This window comes from Galeopterus variegatus, unplaced genomic scaffold (genome assembly GCF_000696425.1).
Source record: "Galeopterus variegatus unplaced genomic scaffold, G_variegatus-3.0.2 Scaffold274, whole genome shotgun sequence".
Lineage (NCBI taxonomy): Eukaryota > Metazoa > Chordata > Mammalia > Dermoptera > Cynocephalidae > Galeopterus > Galeopterus variegatus.
Genome location: NW_007726385.1, coordinates 644,129 through 668,782, shown reverse-complemented (window position 1 = coordinate 668,782; position 24,654 = coordinate 644,129). Strand labels below are relative to the sequence as shown.

General features: G+C 47.6%; 1 protein-coding gene across 2 annotated transcripts in view; it reads right to left on the bottom strand.

The window, feature by feature from the left end:
• The window catches only part of PLA2G6 (phospholipase A2, group VI (cytosolic, calcium-independent)), a 55,329-nt gene extending 40,542 nt beyond the window's left edge, over window positions 1–14,787 (bottom strand). For both annotated transcript variants that reach the window (XM_008566895.1, XM_008566896.1), the window contains exon 1: window positions 14,477–14,787. In XM_008566895.1, coding sequence (XP_008565117.1) covers window positions 14,477–14,775 — 299 coding nt within the window. In that variant the 5' untranslated portion in view covers window positions 14,776–14,787. The remainder of the gene's footprint in view (window positions 1–14,476) is intronic.
• Window positions 14,788–24,654: the final 9,867 nt, after the last annotated feature.

Below are 24,654 nucleotides of genomic sequence, written 5' to 3'. Positions count from 1 at the left end.
AGAATGGGTTGGGAACGCAGAATTGCACGGGGTGTAGTCTGATGAAAAAACTCAGGCCCAAATCATAGTTTCTATACAACCCAAAGTACCTATAAGGTCAACCATTAAACCCTGAGCTGCACAAAAAGCCTTCCCTAGGGAAACAGCAGCAAAGTAGCAATTTAAACAACCACACAGCTCAAGCACTGGTTTCCATAGGAAGTTCCCCCATGTTAGAAGCAAAGGACAAAAAATTAGTTCTGGCCCAGGCACACCACCAGCATCTTGGGGCCTGCCTGGGAACTGGAGGCTTGGATCTGGGGACCGGACCCCACTCCCACTTCCAGACAAACTGTACCAGTGCCTTGGGGCCAGCCCGGGTACCTGAGGCATAGAGAAGGGGACTGGACCCTCCTCCCACAACCAGGCACACCACGCCAGCATCTTGGGGCCTGCCCAGAGACCCAAGGCAAGGAGAAGGGGACCGGACCTCTCTCCCACAACCAGGCACACTGCGCCAGCACCTTGGGGCCTGCTCAGGGACCCAGGGCATGAAGAAGGGAACCGGACCTCTCTCCCACAGCCAGGCACACCATGCCAGTGCCGTGGGCCCTGCCTGGGGACTTGAGGCATGGAGAAGGGGTCTGGACTTCTCTCCCACAACCAGGCACATGGCGCCAGTGTCTTGGGGCCTGCCCAGGGACCAGAGGCATGGAGAAGGGGACCAAACACACCCTACAACCAGGCATACCACCAGTGCCAAGGAGCATGCCAAAAACAGCACCTCCACCTGGGTGGCCCACCACAATAACCATGGCTGTCACAAAAGCGGCTAGACGCCACAGCCACCATGCAGATGGTCCGCCATCCACTGGAGTGCATTCACACAAGAAGAGTCAACAGCAGAGACAAAGAAAAGAAGAGGATGTCTCTTTCCACGCAACCTATTTCAGACTGACAGGCATCTGCTCTATGATAATATTGGGGGACCTGATCACATCTCTCAGCATTGGACAGATCATTTAGACAACAAATTAACAGAGTAACCATTGTTCTTTCAGAAGGAGAGAAGAAATCTAGTGCAATTAGAGGGGGGAGGTAGAGAGAATGGGGGAAAGGGAGAGATTGGACAAAGGCATAAAGAATAATTACGATTTGTAACACTATATAAGCTAGTAATATTGATTTAATCAACATATCTTAATGTTCAACCCCAAAATATGTATAATCAATTTTGATTCAATAAATAAAATAAAAAATTTTTTTTCCTTTTTTGTCTTTTTTACTGACCGGTAATGGGATCGCAACCCTCGGTGTCGCGCCCGTACCGGGGACCGGCAATGGGATCGCAACCCTTGGTGCTGCGCCCGCACCATGCTCAGCCAGTGAGCGGGAACCGGTCTCCACATGGGATCCGAACCCTAGGCGGGAGTGCCACCGGGCTCCCAAGCGGTGCACTCTCCAGTGCGCCACCAGGCCGGCCCTAAAATAAATTTTAAAAAATAAAAAATAAAAAAATAAAAACAAGATATTGAAAGAACAAGGAAATGTGTATTTTGTAATATTATTTTAAAAGCAGGATACAAACTATATATGATACAATGTGATCTCAACTGTGTAAAGAAAAAAAAAGACTGGAAGGAAATGTGTCAAAATGTACATGATACGAAAATAATGAAAAAAAATTTTAAAAATTCAGTGTGGTCCCCTCAGATGAAAAATTAAAGAAAAATTTAAAAAATGTGCATGATAGTATAATAAATAATTTAAATATTCTTTATTTCTGTAGTTTCTAAATTTTCTATAATGAGCATAAAGCCAACTCGACTGGCCGATTAGCTCACTTGGTTAGAGTATGGTATTGGTAAGACCAAGGTCAAGGGTTCATATCCCCATGCCCACCATCTGCCAAAAAAAAGAAGAAAAGAAAACCAACACAAATGATATCTCACAGAAACAGATTTATAAATGGGGGGCTATAAATACTGAAGTTCTCTTTTTTTTTTTTAAAAAAAAGATGACTGGTAAGGGGATCTCAACCCTTGGCTTGGTGTTGTCAACACCACGCTCAGCTAGTGAGCCAACCGGCCATCCCTATATAGGATCCGAACCCATGGCCTTGGTGTTATCAGCACTGCACTCTCCCGAGTGAGCCATGGGCCGGCCCCTGAAGTTCTCTGACATAGACTTTAAAATAACTGTGATTGCTGTTGCTTATGACAGCAAAATAAAATAAAATGAAATAACTATGATAACATTTAAGAGGATAAAATGATAAATTTAGAATTTTGACAAAGAACTTTAAACTATAGAAAAAGAATCAAGTGGGAATTACAGAATTAAAAAATACAATTGCCAAAATTAAGAACTCAATAGTGTCTGCCAGGGCCGGGGTGGGTGCAGGGGACTTACAGCAAAGGAGCATGGAGAAAATTTGGGGAATAATAGAAATTATCTTTTTTTTTTTTTAAAGATGACTGGTAAGGCGATCTTAACCCTTGACTTGGTGTTGTCAGCACCACACTCTCCCAAGTGAGCTGACCAGACATCTCTATATAGGGATCCGAACCCATGGCCTTGGTGTTATCAGCACCACACTCTTCCAAGTGAGCCACGGGCTGGCCCCAGAAATTATCTTTATCCTGATTGTGATGGTGGTTATGTGGATGTGGTTTATCAAAACCCATCACGGTACAGTTTAAATTGGTAAATTTTATTTTGTGTAAATTTGTTGTATCTCAATAAAACTAACCAAAAAAGAGGAAAAAATAAAATAAGAGAGGAAGAAAAAAGAAAGCAAATATTAAGGTGGTAGATTTAAACCCTAATATGTAAGAATTACATTAAGTACAAATAGACTAAATATTCTAAATAAAAAATATAAAATAACAGACTGGATAAAAGAAAAAAGACAACTACACACTCTACAAAAGTAAAAGTGTAAGGAAATATACAAATACAAGCCAAAAGAAAGCTAGTGAAGCTATACTAATATTAGGCAAAGTAGAGTTTAAGACAAAAAGCATTACTAGAAACAAAGGGACAATGCATAATGATAACAGTTTCAATTTACTAGAAAAATATGACAATGTTAAATTAATGTGAACCTAAAAATAAAGCTCCAAAATAAAGTCAACCTTGCCAGAATCAAGAGAACTAGATAAATCCATAATCAAAGTGGATTTAATATCCTATTACTTACTAACACAAGCAGATTAAAAAAAATCCCTACTGAATGTAGAACAATTAGTAAACTTGACCTAACAGATATATAATGTCTTAGTCCACTTCGGCTGCTATAACAAAATACCTTAGACTGGATAATTTATAAACAGAAATTTATTGCTCATGGTTTGGAAGGCTGGGAAGTCCAAGTTCAAGGTGCCAACAGATTTGGTGTCTGGTGTGGGCCCATTCCTTGTAGATGGAGAATCCCATGTGTCTCATATCATGGAAGGGGCAAATAGACTCCCTCAGGCCTCTTTTATAATGGCACTAATTCCATTCATGAGCATGGAGCCCTCATGACCCAATCACCTCTTAAAGCCCCACCTCTTAATACTACCACATTGGGGATTAAGTTTTAACATATGAATTTTGGCAGGGACACAAACACTCAGACTACAGAACCATATGTATAACAGTTCTCCAACCAACTACAGAATACACATTCTTTGCAAGCACACACATATAAAAATTATAAATACTGGACCTATGCTGGTCAGAAAGCAAATCAGAACATATTTTAAATACCTGAAAATATTTAGACTATGTTCTCTGACCACAATGAAACTAAGCTAGAAATCAATGGCAAGAATATTGATTACAAATGGTCCCATATGTTTGAATTTTAAGCAAGATACATATAAATTTATCTATGGTTCAAAGAAGTCATGACAAAATTTGGGAATTATATTGACTCAATGATACTGCAAACATCACATATCAAACCTGTATAATGAACTTCCACTTCTGATTACAACAGAAATTTATATTGAAAACAAATATAAAGGCAGGATAAAATTTAAACAATTATTTGAAGGCACTAGAGAGAAAGCAAATCATGCGAGGCATACAGAGTCAAGATTTTGGAGAAGGAAGCACACTGAGGCACTGAGGTAAGCCCCACATTTCTATTTTTTCACTCAGGACACTTTGGGATCTGTGGTGCAGAATATAAAGGCCAAGTGTAAAACTGCAGCCTAGTGCTTCCAGCATTCCTACCATGCTAGGCAGACAAACACTAGCATTCAGAGCTTCCAAGATGGCCAGAGCTTGAGGGAATCACAGAGAAGTGGGCCCAAAATTCTGCATACAGTGTTTCCTCCTAAGCTATGCAGAGCAATATATCAAGAAACCAAACAGAAAACAGCAGCAGGGAGGACAGAGAGCTGAGCAGAAATTTTGGCAGTTTTTTAGTACTAGGGAAATAGAGATTAGAATTCAGGACCACCAGGGCCGGCCCGGTGGCACACTGCTACAGTGCGCCGCTTGGGAGCGTGGTGGCGCTCCCGCCGAGGGTTCGGATCCCACATACAGACCGGTTCCCGCTCACTGGCTGAGCGAGGTGCAGGCGCGACACCGGGGGTTGCGATCTCGTTGCCGGTCCCGGTCCGGTACGGGCGCAACACTGAGGGTTGCGATCCATTGCCGGACACGAAAAAAAAAAGACAAAAAGGAAAAAAAAAGAATTCAGGACCACCAAAGTATAAGTACTCTGGTAAAACACAGGCTTTCAGCTCAGACTTAAGAACTGCTTGGCCAGCTGCCAACAACAGCAACAACAACAACAACAACAACAACTGCTACCCCTAGAGTAAAGATTATGACCTAGCAAGGTCAGCAAATTCAATACAGACCAACCTTAACAAAGCCTAAAATACAGCCTTAACTAAATCTTCTGAAGAACATCATCTATAGTCTCATAATTTTTTTATATACAATATCCAGCATGTAAACAAAAATTACAAAGCATGTCAAAAAAAACAAAACAGAACGAAATGACCAAAGAGGTCCAAGAAGAAAAAGCAGACAACAGAAACAGAAACCACAGTGATCCAGATATTAATGTTATGAAATAGGGACTTTTAAAAACCTAATATGTTCAAGAAAATAAAAGATAAAATCTATAAAAAATAGTTGATTGGACATTCTAGAACTGGAAAATACAGTGACTGAAATTAAGAATTACACAGATTAGTCTAATAGTAGACTAGACTAGTGAATTAGGTTGAGAGATAATACCTCAACTAAACTACAGAAAGAAAAAGGCTAACATAAAAAATAAAAAATAAAAAAGATTAAGAGACATATGAGAAATGGTATAAAGGTTTAACACAAGTGCATCTGGAATCTCAAAAGGAGAGGACAGAGAGAACAGAAGCAATAAAAATATTGACTGATAATATTCCAACCTGATGAAAGACATCAAGATACAGATTCAAGAAGCTCTACAAACCCCAAATACAAATATAAAGAAACCATCTGGGTGCATAACAGTAAAACCACAGAAGATAGAATACAGAGAAAATCTTAAGAGCAGCAGAGGAAAAAAAGACACATTACCTTCAAATATGCAATAAGACTGACAGTTAACCAGTGACAGAAACAATGGAAGTGAGAAGACAATGAAATGACATCTTTAAATAGATAAAAGAAAATAGGGGCTGGCCAATTAGCTCAGTTGGTTAGAGCGCAGCCTTATAACACCAAGGTCACAAGTTTGGCTCCCCATACCAGCCAGTCACCAAAAAAGAAAACAAAAGAACTGCAAGCCTAAAATTCAATTCAATGAAATTATATTTTAAAAATAAAGGTAAAATACAGCTGTTTTCAGACAAACAAAAACAGAGAATTCACTGCCAGCAGATGTGCACTAAAAGAATTACTGAAAGAGTTCTTTAGGCAGACAGAAGACCATCCCAGATGGAAGTATGATAATGTAGGAAGGGATGAAGAAAAATGGGAAGGGTAAATATGTGGACAAATCTAAATGGGCTGTTTATAAGAACATTAATAAAGTTTGGAGGACATAAATATATAGAGAGAGAGGGAAAAAGAGGGAAGGGGGAAGAGAGAGAGGTCCCCAAAACATTATTTTTTATATAATAAATAAATAATATATATATATATATATATATTTCAAACTCAAATACATATCAATAATAGCACAAAAGGCAATAGATGGATAAATGGAATAAAATGGTTCAAAGGTTTTTTGCACTGGGAAGTGGAAAAAGTACGAATTTAAGGCAGACTTAATAAGCCTACCTTATAAGTCAAGGATGCATATTATAATCTTTGTAACTACTAAAACACTAATAAGACAGCTAATGGACAGGAGAAATGAGGGAAAACTTGATTAATCCAAAAGAAGGTCAAAAAGGAGGAAAAATAGGACAAATAGAAAACAAAGAGCAAGGCAGTAGACTTTAACACAAATATACAAGTAATTACTTTAAATGTAAACAGATTAAATACTTCAATACAAAGACAAATAAAAACTAGTTCCTATAAGAGATAACCATATGTAAAAGGATACAAAAATATTGAAAGTAAAAGGAGAGTTACCATATAAACACTAACCCAAATAAAACTTCTGTACCTACACTAATATCAGACAAAACAGACTTTAAAGCAAGAGAATTCATAGAGGGGCTGGCCAGTTAGCTCAGTTGGTAAGAGCACAGCCTTAAACACCAAAGTCAAGGATTTGGATCCCTGTACCAGCCAGCCACAACCCCACCCCACCCCCAAAAAAAGTAGGTTTAAAAAAAAAATAGTATTCATAGAGCTAAGGAGAGACATTTTACAATGACAAAAGTCAATTCAACAAGTAGACTGATAATTTCCTATGCATGTAATAATATAGTCTTAAAGTATATAAAGCAAAATCTGACAGAAAAAGAAAAATAAATCCAAAATCATAATTGGAGATTTTAACATACCTCTCTCGGTAACTGATAAAATAAGTAGACAAGAATTCAGTAAGGTTACAGAAGAGCCAAATAACACAGTGAACAAACACAACCTAACTGACATTTACAGAACACTATAACAGAAAAGGTAAACAACTTTAAGAAAAAGGTAAACAACTTTATTTTTTAAATGGTCAAGAGAGTTGAGCTGGTACTTCATTGAAGAGGATACCCAAATGGCTAATCAACATATCAAAAAGTGCTTGGCTTCATTTGTAATCAGACAAATGAAAAATAAAACCACAACAACATACTTCTAGACACCCCACAGAATGACTAATATTTTTTAAACTGACAGTTATCAAGTATCAGAGGATACAAAGTAACAGGAAATCTCATTCACTGCTGCTAGCAAAACAAATGGGCTTTATCTACTAAAGCTGAAGATATGTATGGCCTGTGATCCAGCCGGTCCACTCCTAGTACATGCCTAACAGAAATGCATGCATATATGCACTATAGAAAACTAGAAATAAACCAAATTTCCATCAACAGTAGAATGAATAAATAAAATTGATATAGTTATACAACAGAATTTTACCACAGTGAAAATGATTGATACAGCCTACATACAAAAACATATATAAATCTCACCAACAAAATGTTGAGCAAAGGAGCCAGATACACAAACAAGTACCATAAAAGTCATGTTATTAGTAACTTTTGGGGAGAAGAGACAAAAGGGGGGCTTCTTGGGTGCTGCAATGTTCTATTTCTTGACACAAGTGGTAGTTACAGAGGTGTTTATGATAAATCACTGAGCTGTATATACTTTTTCGGATGTGTTATAGTTCACTATTTTCAAAAAGATTAAAGAGAGAACAGGAGGGGAAGAAGAAAGACAACTGAATACAGGCAGTACCTGGAGGGGAAAGGGGAGAGAAGACAAGATTTTTTTTAAGGGTTCAGATTCCTAAAAGACATTTTAATTTTTTTTTAAGAAAAAAGAGCACACTGTAATGGAAACTGTCTTGGTTCAGTTTGTTATAACAGAATACTATGGACTGGGTGGCTTAAACAACAGGCATTTATTTCTCACAGTTCTGGAGGCCGGGAACTCCAAGATCAAGGTGCCACTGGTTGATTGGGTTCATGGTGAAGGCCCTCTTCATGGTTTGCAGATGGCTGCCTTCTTGTTGTATCCTCACATGGCCAAGAGAGATCATCTCTTTTGTTTCTCTTCTTATAAGGGAATTAATCCCATTCATGAGGGCTCCACCCTCACTAACTAATCAACTCCCAAGGCCCCACCTCCAAATACCATCACACTGGGGATTAGGACTTCAACATATGAATTCTTGGGGGACACAAAACACTCAGTCCGTAGTAGAACATATATAACAGAGAGGGCAAAAGTGTTACGTAGGAGAGAGGGGGAAGAATTGCTGAGATGTTGTGAAGGGATGAAAGAGGACAATGGCCTCAAGTGGGGGGACCAGCCTCAGCTAGACACACAGATGGTCATCTATGGTGACGACAGGGAAAAAGAACAGATGGGTGTGGAGGTGGGTAGACAGGGTCGGGGAGCTGTGGTGGTTCTCTTCTCTTCTGCTTGCTTCTCTTTCTCAGTGACACAGAAGCAAGCCCATAAGCTGGAGTAAGCTTGGAGGGGAGGGGGTAGAGGCAGAGGGGAGAGGTCGTATACCAGAGAAATGTGGAAAGACTGTCAAATTGCATCATAGGCTCACTTGCAGCTCACATGCAGTCAGCAGTCTCCTGGTGGAGACATGGAATCAACTCGTGCTGGATTTCGCTGAACCAATATAGTGAGGAGACAAAAGCAAGAATACAGGCAATGACGATAATAGCGGGCCTGGAATGTAAGCCAGGTAGGAAGAGAGGCACATGAAAGGGATGAACGAGCTTGAAGGAGGCAGAGGACGGAAAGTGGCGTGCTTGAAACTTGTATTTACGGAAGAGCTCCTGGGACTGGTGACGATGAGATCCCGGGAATGGCCATATGGACAAGGAGAGGTCAGGAACCAGAGTCAACACTGAGCCAGGGCTCACATCATGAGGATGTGGGGAGGGCCCCAGAGTCACGGATGCCTGCCACGAGGATTGAGAACGTGAGAGTCCAGACTGAGGGACAAGGAGGGCCCTCCCCCACCTCCAGGCCCCGCTGGAGAAAGTCTGGGAGAGAATATTCTGGAGAAGCTGTAGGGGAAGCAGCGTCCTGGGGGAAAATCAGGTGCGGGCAAGGAGGTGAGAAAGAGATTCAGGGAGATGGCTTAGCATCCACAGGACTCCTGGAGCTGTGTATCTCTTCTCTTTTCTAGAACTGAGCCCCCAGACTAAAGCTACCTCATGTGATCTGAGAAGCCTCCGCCTCTGCCTTGGTGGGAGGGGACTACAGATAAGCCTCAGGGGATCAGTAAACCTCTTGAAACTGCAGGCAAAAATGTGTGGATACGGGGCTAGCCAGTTAGCTCAGTTGATTAGAACGTAGTGTTATAACACCAAGGTTGAGGGTTCGGATCCCTGTACTGGACAGCTAACAAGAAAATAAAAAGTATGGATATGCATTTAGGGGAGGACAGGGTCCTGTGGTACTCTCCAGGGAGCCTCCGACCAAAAAATGGCCCAAAACCATTAGGCTGAAGCGTGTCTGACTGCAGTTTTGAAGCCCAGCATGGGCCCTTCCTGTCTCACAGCTTCTCCAGAGTTCTCCTCAGCCCTCCTGCCTTTGCCTGTGACGGGGCTGCTCCCTGCAGGGCCCTTTCTCTCTCGCCTTCCCTAGTGAGATGGACCCTTTAAGGTCCATCTCTGTTCCAACTACCCCAGTGAAACCTCTTTTGATCCCTCCTGTCAAACACACTTTACCTTCGGGGATCATGGATTCATTCATCCAGTCACCAAATATTCACCACGCACCTCTAGAGTGCCTGGCTGGACACCGGGCAGGACACGGAAGGGACTCAGCCCCAGGCCTTGCCCTTTAGGAGCTCTGGGGTCTGGTCTAGTGGGGAGATGGATGTGTAAAGAGACACGTGGCAGCTTAAAGCAAGAGGGCTGGCCAAAAGTATGGATGGCGCTGTGGGGGAGCCGAGGGTAACAAGGACAGGCTCACAGGGCAGCGGCAGCCTGGCAAAGAGTCAGAGAAGGGCACAGAAAGCAAAGGGGGAGGCCCACTTGGGGAACATAAGTTTTCCACATTCCCATCATTACACTTATCTCACCAACACTGGGGACAGACCCCTTTCTTGGCTACTGCCTGAGCTCCTCAAGGACAAAGACCTGCCACTTTCAGCTCTGCTGGGTGAAGATGGGCTGTGGGCTGGATGAAGGGATGAATGCACATGCCCCAGGCTTGGTGGCCAGGACTCAGGCCACTCGGCATGTCTAAAGTTTCCTGACAGGCAGTCTTACAGCCCAGTCCCAGTCCAGAGTCAGTCCCCTTTAGGGAGGCAAAGATGACATGGCCCCTGTGCTTTGGTCATCTTTCCCAGATGCCTGGGAAGTATGGCCCTGTTTCTGCTGAGATAACAGTGAAAGGCTGGCCAGTTTCATCAAATATCATGCATTACAAGAAAATGTCAGCAGTAGATGATTAATCTGTACCAGGAACAGAAGTAGTGATGCTATCATAATGTACACAGCAAAGCTACAGTGACTTTTAAGGGCTCACTCTGGAAGCGCCAGGGCCCTGAACCATGTCAGGCAGGGAGGGCCCAGGATAGCCTGGGAGCGCGGAGCCCTGGCCAGCTCGCCAAACTGCAAAGTGGGCCCTGATGTAAGAAAAGTGAGAGGAGGTTTCCAGAGCCAGAATGCCAGGGTTTGAGTAACTCTGCGGCTGACCAGCTGTGTGACCTTAGGCAAGTTACTTAAAATCTCCGAGCCTGTGTGACCTCATCTGTAAGAGGGAGTCGATAATCAGCCCAGACCTCCTGGGACTACTGTGAGAATGAAATGAGTTAATACTTAGACCAGTGCCTAGCAGGCAGTAGTCACTAATTAATGAACCGTAGATACTACTGCTGTTGCCATCTGTGTCAGCCAGGGGCAATCTCTCCACCCAGAAGGGCAGCTGTGGAACTCACGGGCCTTAGGAATAAAAGCCAAGGATTCAGAAGATTCTAATTCCACCCCCATCCTGATACTATTCCTGACAGCAGCAATGGCAGCAAAAGAACAAAAGGACCCCTTCACCAGGAGCCTGAGGCTGGGGGTGGGACCTCGCCATCTACTCCAATATGCTTGGAGTACTTTGGGGACAGCCCAAAGCCCTCCAGGAAATGGAGGAGGAGGAGACATTTAAAAGGCAGAACCTCAGCCCCGTTATATAGCAAGCCTTCTCTCCATCAACTGCAGGGTATTCTCGCCAGTGCCCTGAACCCTCATCCAAGGCCTTGGCCCCCTCCCCACCCCTCAGCCCCGGCCCCACCCCACAGCAGCCCTCGCTCCCAGGTCACACCCTCCGCCTTGGCATTACCATTTTTGCAACTCTCCACAACCTCAACTCCTGCACCCTACTCTCCACCTTCCTTCCACCTCCCACTGCCCAGCTCACCCCCTCTGCTGCCCTGGATGCAACAGTCTTCCACCACTCTGGGACATACCGTCAAGCTGAATAAATATGTCACATTCATTCATCCCACCCTGGTGACCAAGAGAGACATAGCTCCTGCCTTCATGGGGTTTGTGGCCTATCAGGAAGGCAGGCTCCCCAGTGCAGGGATAGTGTGCTACAGGGATGTACAGCAGAAGCTCCTCCTCTAGCCTGAAAGTCAGGGAAGGGCAAGTAGAAATGAGGCAGGCAAAGAGAGGGAGAGTTTTCTAGGACAAGGTAAGAGACTGGGCAAAGGTCAGGAGCAGAAGGTGGCCAGAGCTGAATGACAAGAGAGACAGAGGCTCCATCACAGGGTCCTTTCTAAGCCACATTAAGCACTTGATATGTTAAGGAAACAGGAAGCCCTTGAAGAGTTTAGCAGGGAATGACTTGTTCAGATGTGCCCTCTGGAAAGATCACTCCGAGAGCAGCTTGGAAGAGGATGGGAGGAGAGCAAGACTGCAGGCAGAGCGACAGTCTGGAAGGCTTGGTGCCGCAGGAGTCCATGTGCGCAGTGGCCGGTCCTGGCCTGGAAGAATGCCAGCAACAGGATGGAGAGTGCTAGAACCTCTGGCTTTACACTGGCACGTAGCTGTCTGCACCACACGCTATACCTCCCAGCCTCTCCTGCAGTTAGCTGTGGCCATGTGACTAAGTTCTGGGCAATGGGATTTAGGTGGAAGGTGTGCGTGCAACTTCTGAGAAGTGACCCATAAGAGGGAAAGTGCCCTTCTTCACCCCATCCTTCTGCTTCCCTGCTGGCTGGAAAGGTGGATGCAATGGCTGGATCTGGTGTGGCCATTTGGGACCATGTGGTGACCTAGAGAATGGAGGCCTCATCTGCTGTGGCTGTCACTTGGGAGAGAACTGAAATTCTATCCCATTTAGCCACTATTATGTTAGGCTTGCTGTCACTCAAGCCAAACCTAAGCATAACCGACTGAGCAGCAGCAGCGGACTAAAGACACATGCGAGAAGGACCTGCCAGAACTCAGAAATGACCTGGGTCTGGGGGTGAGGGAGCCTGAGGACTGAAGGATCACTCTTGGGCTTCTGGATTGTGCAACCATGTAGACAGATGGTGATGCCATTTACCGAAATAAATGCTTGGGTGGGAGCAGGTTAAGAAGAAGGTGAAAAAGACTCCTGAGCTAAGATAGGCATGTCGGGAATTCTGAGAGGAGATAATGTGCTTGGCTTGAACCCCCCCCCCCCCAATGCTCCTTATTCTGTCCAAATACATGGAAGCAGCACAAAAAGAGAAACGGCTTAGGAACCAGAAGACAGATTCTGTTGCTTCACTGCTTCCTGTGCAACCTAGGATGAATCACTTAGCATCCTGAGCCTCAGTTTCCTCATCCATAAAATGGGACACTGCCTTCCTTGCCTACCTCAGTGGGTTGGTGACAGATGTGCTAATGTAACATGTGAAAACATTCTATAAAGTACCACCCTACTAATGGTAGGAATGGCACAGGTGTAGTTAATAAACTGCTGGCAAAGAGGCTCAGGCTTACTGACATAAATCTGGAATCCTGTCTAGGGATATTTACAACTGAGAGGACTTGTTAATTATTTGCAGGTGTAGGGTAGTAGAGTCAGGATGTCAGGGCACAGCATCTCAAAAGTAGAGCAGAGTGGCCCTCCAAGGAGTAGACCCACTGCCCTGGTCAGCTGTGCCTTCCCAACAGCCTTGGCTCAGGTCTGCAAAGGGGTTCTGGAGCTGCAGATTCAAGCCTGCCCCATCCAGGGCAAGTCCTGACCAAGGCCAGCCAGAAGGAGGCAGCTCATGCCCATCTGCACTAGAGTTTTGACTGTCCCTGCTGTGTCAAAATTGGTGGAACTGGGGTCTCAATTCTGACCTGACTGGCTGAGGCCCTGATACCTGCCTTGCTCTTCTCCTGGTGTCTAGTCCCTGGCTCCCAGCTTGCCATCTGCTGAGACTCCTGCTGACACACCTCCTCAATCTGAATGACCCCCAGCTGCTCCCTCCAGCCTCACTTTTCACCAAAGCCCTGGATGCACCTGGGATCCGGCCAGCGCCCTCTGCCTGCAGGTTCACACCTCCATGCCTCTCCACTTTATTCTACTGAACAGACTCTTCCTCATTCTTCCAGCCACAGAGGAGCTCTCAAGGCCTCGGCCAGCCCACCAGGAAGTGGCCACTCCTTGTGTCCCGTGTTCCCTGGCTGTCCCTCAGTCAGAGCACTCCTCACATGGTGTTACACCTGTTTGCATGTGACCACCACCAGACTGCATGTTCCTTAAAGACACAGACCACATTTGTCATCTCACAGGGCCAGCTGGGCCTGTCCCAGGGCCTGGGACTCTGGAGACACTGGAGGTGCTCAGTGCATGCTGAATGGATGGATGACAGGACAGCCAGATGGAAGAATGAACAGAAAAGGGACATCAGTACAAGCCCAACTCGACGCCATTCTGCCAAGCCCCACTGGCTCCTGCCTTTGGATCCTGGCTACTGCTTTCCCCTTTCCCCAACCAGCCCTGCAGCTGGCCAGGGTTTGTTCAGAGGGCCTGTCAGGGCTGGACAGAGCTGTCACTTCTTAGACCATGCTGGGACACCCTTGGGCTAGAAGAGAAGGGTAAGAAGCCAGGACAGGGCTGAGGGAACCAGGGCTAAAGCTTACTCCAGTGGGCCTCACCTCTGTGGCCCTTCTCAGCTTCCCTGACCTTCTTCCTTCCCTTGCTCTGCATGGGTCAAGCCTCCAGGCAGGAAGCAACCCAGTCTTCCATCCCCAGTCCCCTTCTGTTGGGACCTTGATGGGCCAGAAAGTGTGCAATCTAGGAAACCCTTCCCTCCACTCCAAGAGCACAGTATCTCCTCTCTCCCACCCCTCTCCAGCCCCCTCAGCTGGAGACCGAAAGAAGCTGCTTCTAGGCCAAGGGACATCCAGTCTGAAACCTGAGAGGAGTCAAGGGAGAGCGTGTGTCCCAGCTGCCCAGCACCCACCGGAATCCACTCTGTGAGTTCCCGGGATTAACCAGGATGCAGTCCCAGGTGCGACTGGGAGTGTTCTGGAACAGAATCAGCTGCCCTTCCTCCCGAGCCCGGTCACTCAAGCTGTAGTCGGCCAGAGCCACCTCCTTCACCCGGAAAGGGTTAGAGAACAAGGTGGTGACACTACTGAGGGTATTGACCAGGCGGCCGAAGAACTGCATCTTCTGTGGGGTGGGTGGGGAGGCCCCACCGCCTTCCCCCTCGGTCTGGAAGAAAACGGGGTCTCTGGTCAGCTGGGCTCGTTCTCCCATGCCCACCTCACCAAGTGCAGTGGTTTCCTGCACAGGCACCCAGATGGCTCCCCACCAGTGCTGTCCCCTAATTCTGGGCCTGGAGGGACCTGAAATGGAGAGGAAAGAAAGAGAAACACAGTGAGTGGGAGGTAAGAAGGCCTGAGGGGAGTTACACAGCCCTCGGGCCAGGCTGGAGACCTAGAAGGCTGCCTTCCTGTGCTGCCATTGTGCACAGGCAACTTTAAATGCCCAAGTCCCTGACCCAGCGTCCCCAACAGAGACTCAGTTTCCTCATCTGTATCATGGAATTGTATTGATCAAAGGAGACAGAGACGTGAATGCACATTCTAGGCAGCAATGCCCTGGGCAAAGAGAAGGGTTCTCACTCCTTAAGTTAGAGGGACAATTTTTGGCACTCAAATTGCTCAGCATAGGTCATTTTAATTCCACAAGCAAAAGCAGTGTCCCCTCTCTACCAGACACCAAAAGGGGACAGGATCATATCATACTCCATCAGGGGAAAAGGGACAGTGAGCATTTGTCTAAGTCCTTTGATGCCTGCTACCACTGCTTTCCCAGAGAGCTCTGAGACAGAGAACACAAAAATGAGCTGCTGAGAAATGAATGTGAATGTAGACACTTACAGTGAGCATGTGTTTGGGTGGTAATTTTACAACGCATGTTCACAGAGTCATGGTGGATAATGCAATTAGATATCTTGTTATTTCCTAGGTTCCAGAAGACACACTACCTTCCTAAGGTACTGCCACCAAAGCCAGGTGACAATAAGCAGAAGGCTGTCCTCTGACTCTGTGCCAGCACATCACCTGCCAAAAGAGTGCGTCAGACACTGAGGACAGCGTGGGAGTGCGGGCACCCTGGGGGAGAGTGGACTAGTATCTGAGGGATGCTAGTCCACAGCCTTTTCTGCCCTGGCCTATGTGCTGAGGAGAGAATCAACCTTGCGGACAGAAGGAAGACAAAAACAGGAGGTCTCCAAAGAGTCATCTAAAATGGGAGTAAGGGTCGATGTTAATAATTACACCAGGAGACAATTACTGAACACTTACTGTGCAGTAGGCCCTGAGCTAAGCACTTTATGTGACAGTCTCATTTAATTCTCACAAAACCACGAAGGAGGTGCACTGAGAGCTTGGTGCTGATCTGGAACCAGACCGCATTCAAATCCTGGCCCCACCACTGACCAGCTGTGTGACCTTGAGCAAGTTCCCCAACCTCTCTCAGGTGCACTGAGAGCTTGGTGCTGATCTGGAACCAGACCGCGTTCAAATCCTGGCCCCACCACTGACCAGCTGTGTGACCTTGAGCAAGTTCCCCAACCTCTCTATGCCTCAGTTCCCTCATCTGTAACATGGGAACCATAACAATGCCTAATAGCAGCACCCAGCAGACAGTAAATGTTCAATAAACGTTAGCTCCTTTTCACAGATAAGGAAACTGAGGCTTAGAGAACAATGACGGCAAAGCTCTGAAAAGATTCTGAAGTTTTGTAATGTCCTTCCTTTTATGATCAGTAGTAAGATATAGTGTGAGAAGATCGTGATCCTCAGTTTTTCCCTACTTTAAAACGGGGACATGGGCCGGCCCGTGGCTCACTCGGGAGAGTGCGGTGCTGAGGGCACCAAGGCCCCGGGTTCGGATCCCATATAGGGATGGCCGGTTCGCTCACTGGCTGAGCGTGGTGCTGACAACACCAAGTCAAGGGTTAAGATCCCCTTACCGGTCATCTTTTAAAAAAAACAAAAAAACAAAAAAAAACGGGGACAGTACTCACTGAACATTTCAGAGAATACCTAGGCTTGAGCCAAGTTTCCTTCCTCCTTCTGCACTTGGGGGCTATGTGAACAGAGGAACTGGGGTGCCCATGCCCCTCTCCAAATTAGGGGAGAGGGGAAGACCCCAGGGGAAGGCATAGGAATCAGTCCCAGGAAAAGAACCCCCAAACGGGAGGCATAGCACACACATCAATGCGCACTGCAACCATCTTCCTTACGATGCAGAAATGGAAGCAACTTTGACATCCAACATTAGGAAAATGGTAAACTACAATATGTTTACCCGAGAGTCCATGTGGCCATTAAAAGTTGTGATTGTGGGGCCGGCCCGGTGGCACACTGGAGAGTGCGCCGCTTGGGAGCGTGCCGCTTGGGAGTGTGACGGTGCTCCCGCCGAGGGTTTGGATCCCATGTGGAGACTGGTTCCCGCTCACTGGCTGAGCGTTGACATCCAACATTAGGAAAATGGTAAACTACAATATGTTTACCCGAGAGTCCATGTGGCCATTAAAAGTTGTGATTGTGGGGCCGGCCCGGTGGCACACTGGAGAGTGCGCCGCTTGGGAGCGTGCCGCTTGGGAGTGTGACGGTGCTCCCGCCGAGGGTTTGGATCCCATGTGGAGACCGGTTCCCGCTCACTGGCTGAGCGCGGTGCGGGCGCAACACCGAGGGTTGCGATCCCGTTACCGGTCAGTAAAAAAAAGACAAAAAGGAAAAAAAAAAAAAAGAAAGATTCTCACCCCCAGAGGACAGACCCCGTCCTCAGTGTCCCAGCCTGTGCCCCCAGCACTGGGTCTAGGGGGGCTCCCATGGACTCACAGCAGCATGGCCACTGAAGGGACAGACCTGGCTCTCCTCCAGCCTTCCAGGGTTGGCCTGAGGGTGGAATGACGCAACGCAGGGAAGGTGTCCAGGATGCAGGCCCACTGCGGGTACACAAACAGTGGCCATTGTTATCACTACGTGGAAGAAAGGAAATTAAAACCACCAGGCCACATCCTGGAACAATCACAGCATCGCCAACCAGGAAGGTGGGGAGTGAGCAGAAAGCGCTTGCACCACGTTTCTCATTTTTGTTGTCCCCCTCCCATCCCCACCACTGGCCTCAGAACCCTGTTTCTTCCCAGCCCCGCAGCAGGAGGGGGCATGCTGGATGGGGGGAGGGCTGCCCCCACCTCCACAGCTCCCCATCACTCCTCACAGCCTCCTACCCTCTGACCTGCCCAGGGTGAAAACATATGCTTTTACCTACTGACAACTGTCCCCTTCTGCTCCTCACCTGGGCTTGCTCCCTGCTTGCAATTGGCATGCTCATGATGCCAGGGTCATGTGACACAGACCATACACTTCTGGGCACACAAGGCTGCGTCAAGCAGGTCTCAAAAGTCACAAGCAGAAAGACACAAACCCAAGATCTTTTGTGGTGATGGTGACAATGATACTTCTTGTCTGTTCCAGGCAATTTCCAGGTGCCAATTTTGTCTCCCCTAGAGTGAGACTAGATATTTTTGGCCTTTTTCCTTATCTCTGTTCCCATCTCCTGTCAAAGGCCCAGCTGGCCTGCTTAGTTCCTCCAGGGAAGACTCACGAGTGGCTGCTGGGCATGATCTCCCCCAGGAGCTGCCAGGCAGGAAGAACAAATATTATTAGACGCCCCCCTTTTTTCAGCGGCTGGCCAGTAAGGGGGTCCGAACCCTGGAACCTGGTGTTATCAACACTGAGCTCTAACCAACTGCGCCCACCAGCCAGCCCAGCCCCATTTTAAAGATAAAGAAATGAGGCCCGGAGAGGCCTCAAATTGTGGGTGTTCAAAGTGCAAATTACAGTGGGACATGTTGATGTCTACCAAAAATGAAAAACAAACAAAAACCCCTCACTGGGATCAGAGGGAGGGAGATTGAAATCAACAGGTAGAATCTTTGATGAGTTCCCTAGAAGTGGCTAGTCGGGTTCATAAGATGAGTGACCACAACAGGAACAGTGTCTGTCTCGAAGCATGCACAGTGCCTTGGGGGAAGGGTTGCTGGAGGAGATGATTCTTGAGCTGAACTGTGATAGAAAAGCATGAGTTCACCAAGGGAGGGAAAGGAGCGAGAACTTCCCAGAAGATGGAGCTGACAAGAACACAGGGGAAGGCAGAGGACAGGGGCCTGCATAACTATCTGGGAACAACGCACATTTTCATCTGGACTGGGCCACTGGAGAGGGGCAGATGTCCACCACGGAGGGGGCCGTGGTTACTACTGTGACTAATATGAGCACCAGTCCCCTGGAGCCATTGGTCCAGCCACCCGGTAAGGCAAGCTCGAGAGAAACGGCAGTGGAGGAGAGGAGCAGTGGGTCGGTTACAGCGAGTGGCCAGGAAGAACTCCTTTCAAAGGAGTTTCAAAGGTCTGGTTCCTCCTCAGCCATGAATTCCCTGAAGGACCCTGGGCAGGTCTCGGGCAAGAGAGACCTGTCTGTGCCCTCTGGAGGTTGCTCATCTGCCAAATCTGCTAGGCCAGGCCCTGGACCCCGTCCTCTCTCTTCCCCTTTGGCCAGTTTTGTGTGAAAACTGCTCTTCCAGAGTGAAAGGGACCTGTGTTTTCGCTCTCCTTGGCCTGTCCTATCTGGAATGCCCTCCCCCGACTCCCTGTTCCTGCCGGACCCTCTGCTCGTCCTTCAAGGCCCAGCTGCCCCTCTGAACGCACAAAGCACCAGCGCTGCCCCTCCCAGGACCCTCCCTCTTGGCCTGCACCTGCGACATTTCTGCATGCATGCACACGCCCTCTGGGCCACCACAGGACACAGATCACACCACAGCATCTCCCTGCTTTCCCTGTCCAGCAGCTCCTCAGCTCCTTCCAGCGTGGGCATGCAAGCGTCCATGTGAGCTGGCCAGGCCGCCCCTCCAGCCACCTCCTCACCCCTGCTCCAGCCAAGCTGCACCATTGAGACCTCCTGGAACACATCACATTCATGTCATACTCGTGCCTCAGTGTACCTCAGCCTAGACTGTCCTCCCCACTTTCTTGTTGTTGTTGTTTTGGCAGCTGGCCAGAAAAGGGATCCGAACCCATGACCCTGGTGTTACCAGCACCGTGCTCTCCCAAGCGAGCTAACCGGCCAGCATACCCCTCTTTCTTAACCTGTCTCAGAGTATGCTCTCAATTAAAGATGTCTAAACAAATGAATAAATCCCTTTTCATCCTACAAGACTCAATTCAGGTGCTACCTCATCCAAAAATCACACCCTGGCCCCCCACTCCTTTCGGCCAAGGTGTGCCTGTCTCAGAGTATGCTCTCAATTAAAGATGTCTAAACAAATGAATAAATCCCTTTTCATCCTACAAGACTCAGTTCAGGTGCTACCTCATCCAAAAATCACACCCTGGCCCCCCACTCCTTTCGGCCAAGGTGTGCAAGCTCCTCGGCACCCCAACCACCCAGGGCACACCCCTTGCGAGCACTTCCCACGTGAGGGTGATGGGCATCTGCTGGCTTTGGTTGCCATCCCACCACCTATTATTTGTTTTTCCAAGCACCTAGCATGCTCTTCTGGACTAATGGTGGGTTTTCAATATTATGTTTGATGAATGAATGAATGAGAACAAATCAAACAACTGTAAGACCATGGGGCCCGGCACCTCTGCCCATACACACACAACCTTATTACCTTGCAGGTGGTAACGGAGACCACACACCCCATTCCCCACCCCCTCTGAGCTGCCAGGCACCTCTCCACAACAGGGAGGTTGCGCTCAAATCCACACAGTTGCTAACTGCTCCCGAGGAGCTCACCCCTGTGCCAGGAGAACCTTTACCTAGCACCTGTTGTGCTTGGTGAGTGGCACTAAGTGCTGGGACTAATCCCTCCCCAGGCTTTGGTCTGGAAAGTTCAGCATTATATACTATCAGAGTGCTTAAAGCTGAGCTCATTTCTACTGCAATCAGGGAAACCTCCTCAAGCCCTCTGCTTCCTCCTTAACTAAGCCAAGGCCAGTGGAGCAGGTCAGCTGCCCAGGGGGTACGTGACAGGATCCCACAGGCAGTGGGCCAGGAAGCAGACCTCACAGGACTGGCCACGTGGGGGATTCTAGGAGCACACACAGAACCACCCGAGGTGGAAATCAGGCACAAACCCTGGCCGCTTACGACAGGATGTCCCATGACTGGAACAACTGCTGGATGGTCCTGGCAGCAAGACAGTGACACCCTCCTGAGCAGCTGACGCCCCTTCCCACCCCTCCATGACACAGCAAGCTGAGAACACAGGGTCTGATTGAACACCACCTACCCTGACCACAGTGGCCTTCGTTGCCGTCCCTCTCATCCCCAACTTGACTTCATTCCTGCAGCTCTCACCGTGTGCACTGCCCAGCACATGAGCACATCACCACACACTGGCCTACGTCCTCTCACAAGGCCACCACACTTTATGGCTGGCACAGTGTTTTCACATCTGTTAGCTGCCTCCAAGCTCACAAAGAAATAGGGATGGTTTGATCATTATCCCTGTTTGGCATATGGAGAAACCAATGCCTAGAGAGGAAATGGTGGTCTTGCCTGGGGCTAGATTCATGCTTTCTTCCTCTGACTCCTGAACAGCACTAGGCAAAGGGCCTGGCACATAGTAGGTGCTCAATTAGTGTGTGAGGAAAGACTGAATGAAAGTAGGAGCCACGTTAAATGTCATTTCTACCTCCCACCTGAGCCTCTGATCTCCAAGGCTTGCCTCCCCCAAAATGTCCCTCCAAATGCTCACTCTGACTCCAGCTCCCTTGAAACTCTTCCCTGAGGAGTGAGGAATGGGAGAGGGTTCACTCTCATCCCCTTATGCCCCAACAGCACTGCTACCTTCATCCAGAACCTGCTGAGCACGGGATGCCTCGCCAAGTGTTTGAGCACTTAATCCTCACGACACCCCTAAGAGAAGGCATACTTCTCTCCAAACTACACACAGGAAACTGAGGCACAGGGAAGTCGTGTAATTTGCCAGGATCTGAACCCAATTAGTTTGAATACAGAGGACCAGCTCTTAATCCTCAAACTGCCTTCAGGAGAAAGCCTAAATGGGAAGTGGCTGAGTGAGGCTGAATTTCCAGTCTCTTGTATTCCAAAAGCCAAGGCCCTCATCTAAAAATATGCTGCTGTTCACATGAGCCAGAGCAAAATGTCCTTTCAAAACAGGAAAAAGTGTCTCTTTCATTCACTCTGCTTGGCTGGACCAGAGCTGGAGGCAGACTGCCCCAGAACTGTTGCTGGAGCTCCCAAGGATGTGAGACGTGGATAATTTTAAGAGATCTTTGAACTGATGGCATGGTATGGGGTGGCCCTCTTTATGATTCACTCCACAAATATTTAGCAAGGACCCATTGTGGCAGGCATTGTTCTAACTGCTGAGGATACAATAGTGAACAAAACAGACAAAATCCCTGCCTTCCTGGAACTTATTTTAGAGAGGTTTACAAACAAAAAATAGGCAAAATATATACATAGGGTTTTGATACTGATTAGCTGCTGGGGAGAAAAATAAACCAGAAAAGGGGGACAGGAAGTGTTAAGGGGACACTGAAATTTTAGACAGGGTGACCAGGGAAGTCCTCACTACGAACTTAACCTTGAATAAATACCTAAAGGAAGAGAGGGCAAAGTTATGCGGACATCTAAGTGACGAGTTTTCTAGGCAGCAGGAAAAGCAAGTGCAAAAGTCCTGGGGCTGGAGCATGATCTGTGAACAGCAAGGAAGCCAGAGAGGTAACAGGGGGCCAGGCATGTGCAGTGAGGGGAAGCCACTGAAGGGCTTCCAGCAAAGCAGAGTGACATTTTAACAGATCACTCTGGCTGGATGTGGGGTGAGAAAAAGAGAGGCATCAAGGATAACCTCACAACTTTGGCCTGAGCAACTGAAAGAATAATACTGCCATTTCCTAAGATGGGAAGAGAGTGGAAGGGTAGGATTTGGTAGAAGGTGGAGTAAGAGATGGAGGGGATGGATATCAGCAGTTCAATTCTAAATACTTTAAGTCTGAAATGCCTAAGTTTGGGGTGCTGCGTAACCAGATATGGGAATCTATCATTCAGGGGAAAGGTTTGTAATGGACTGGGGTTGTAAATTTGAGGGTTGTCAGGGTAGCGACAGTACTCAAAGCTATGAGGCTAGGTGAGATCACCAGAAAATGAGGACAGACAAAAAAGAGAAGAGGCATGTAAGGTATGACCCTATAAAAATCCACTATGAAAGACACTAAACACGCTCTCCCAGGGAGCCACCCTCTACAAAGTGAAGCTCATAACACGCCCTTCACAACAGATCCTCACCTACCCACGCCCCCACACCCACCCAACGCATGTGTGTGTTCGCACGTGCACACACACAACACAGTATATTTAAATTCCTCCTTCCTCTATTTCTTGGTGATGTCATTCTACTGAATGAGAAGGAAATTTCCTTTTGGGCATACTGTCATCTAACAGGAAAGTAACTCATAGAAGGGAAAAACAAATGCCCTAGCCACTGAGACAACACAGCAATCACAGAGGCTCTGGTGTCACATGGCACTGTATTCAGATTCCAGCTCCAACCCATTGCTGTGACCTCAGGCAACTCATTCGCCCTCTCTTCCTCATGTTAAATGGAAATAACATTGGCTACATCAAGGGTAGCCTAGAACATTAAAGAGTCTGTTGATATTTGTTGAATAAATTACAAATGAATGAATGAATGGTAAAGAAAACACACATAAAAAAGCCTGACCCAAGAGCCCACCTCATAGAGGGTGATCAATAAACACTGCCAAATGATAAATGAAAAACAATGTACCTTCTGCTCCTCTTTCTCTCATTTTTTCATTGTATCCCTTTCCCTTTCCATTTCTTCCCTGCCCTGCCTATGGTACAATAGCAAAATCATGCATTTGTACAGGGCCATAATGGTTACAAAGCTTTGCCTTCTACGTTTTCTCATCAAATTTTGAACCTCATGGCAGCCTTATAAGGGGAGGGAACACAATCCCCACGCACAGATGAGGAAACTGAGACTTTTGACAGAAAACAGCACCCAAACTCCAGGAACATTTTAAGGCAGACAATAACAAAAACATGCATTCAGCCCAAGGGTGGAGGTTCAATGTTGCCAAACCAAACCTGCCTAACATCCTGTTGGGCAGGGAAGAGGGCAGGTGAGGGTAAGAAGCTTAGGGAAAAGGAAGGTATTTGTTTTAGGTCATGTGGGTAGCCCATTAAAAAAAAATGGGCACAGATCCCTAAGCCCTGTGCCCTCCCTGTCCCACACCCACAGGCCTGCCCCGGGCCCAGTCACATGGTCACCTGGGTCACATGCTCCCTGTCACCAGTTTCCAGGTCTTCTGTGGGAGCTGGAAGTGGACACAGGAGTGGGGCTTGGGAGATTCTGGGGTAATTAGGCTGTGGGGTAGGAGGGAGCATGTGGAGAGCAGGTCCAAATGAAATTTGGACACACATGAGAGAAGCAGGGAGAAGCAGGGGGTCAGAAAATGAATGCCGGAGAGAGAGGTGAGGTGGGGGATCAAGTGGGAATGCAATGAGGCGGAAAATAGGAGCACTTAGAAGGGCACAAGAAGGAAGCTGGGTCCAACCAGTGGGCCCGAGTAAGAGTTGGGGGCACTGAGAGGCAGTGACAGTTGGGGGAAGGGAGGAAGGGGTTGACTCAGAAAGTTAGAGATATTGAGGGAAACACACGGAGGAACTCGGGGTACTGAGGTGAGACCCAGGGTCGAAGCTGGGGTCCCTGGGGGAACACGAGCTCGAGACGAGACAGAAGCGGTCACGGGATGGGAGTTGGGGATGCTGGGGATCAAAGGACAGAAGGTGGGGGCACTTAGAGGGTCACACAAGGGTCAATGAAGGACATGCCTCAGAATCAAATACACGATGAGGGTCCAGAAGAGGGTCACGCCGGAGACAGGAGTCTGGGACGCGGAGGAGGTTTGGGAAGGCCCCCCAGGCCCCGCCCCCGCTGCACCGTCACTCACCTCGGCTTACTCAGCACTTCTACTTCCTCCTACTTCCGCCAACAAACGCGCCCCAGGCCACGTGACGGCCCAGCCACCGCTCTCCGCCAATCATAGGAGCCCGTGTCCGA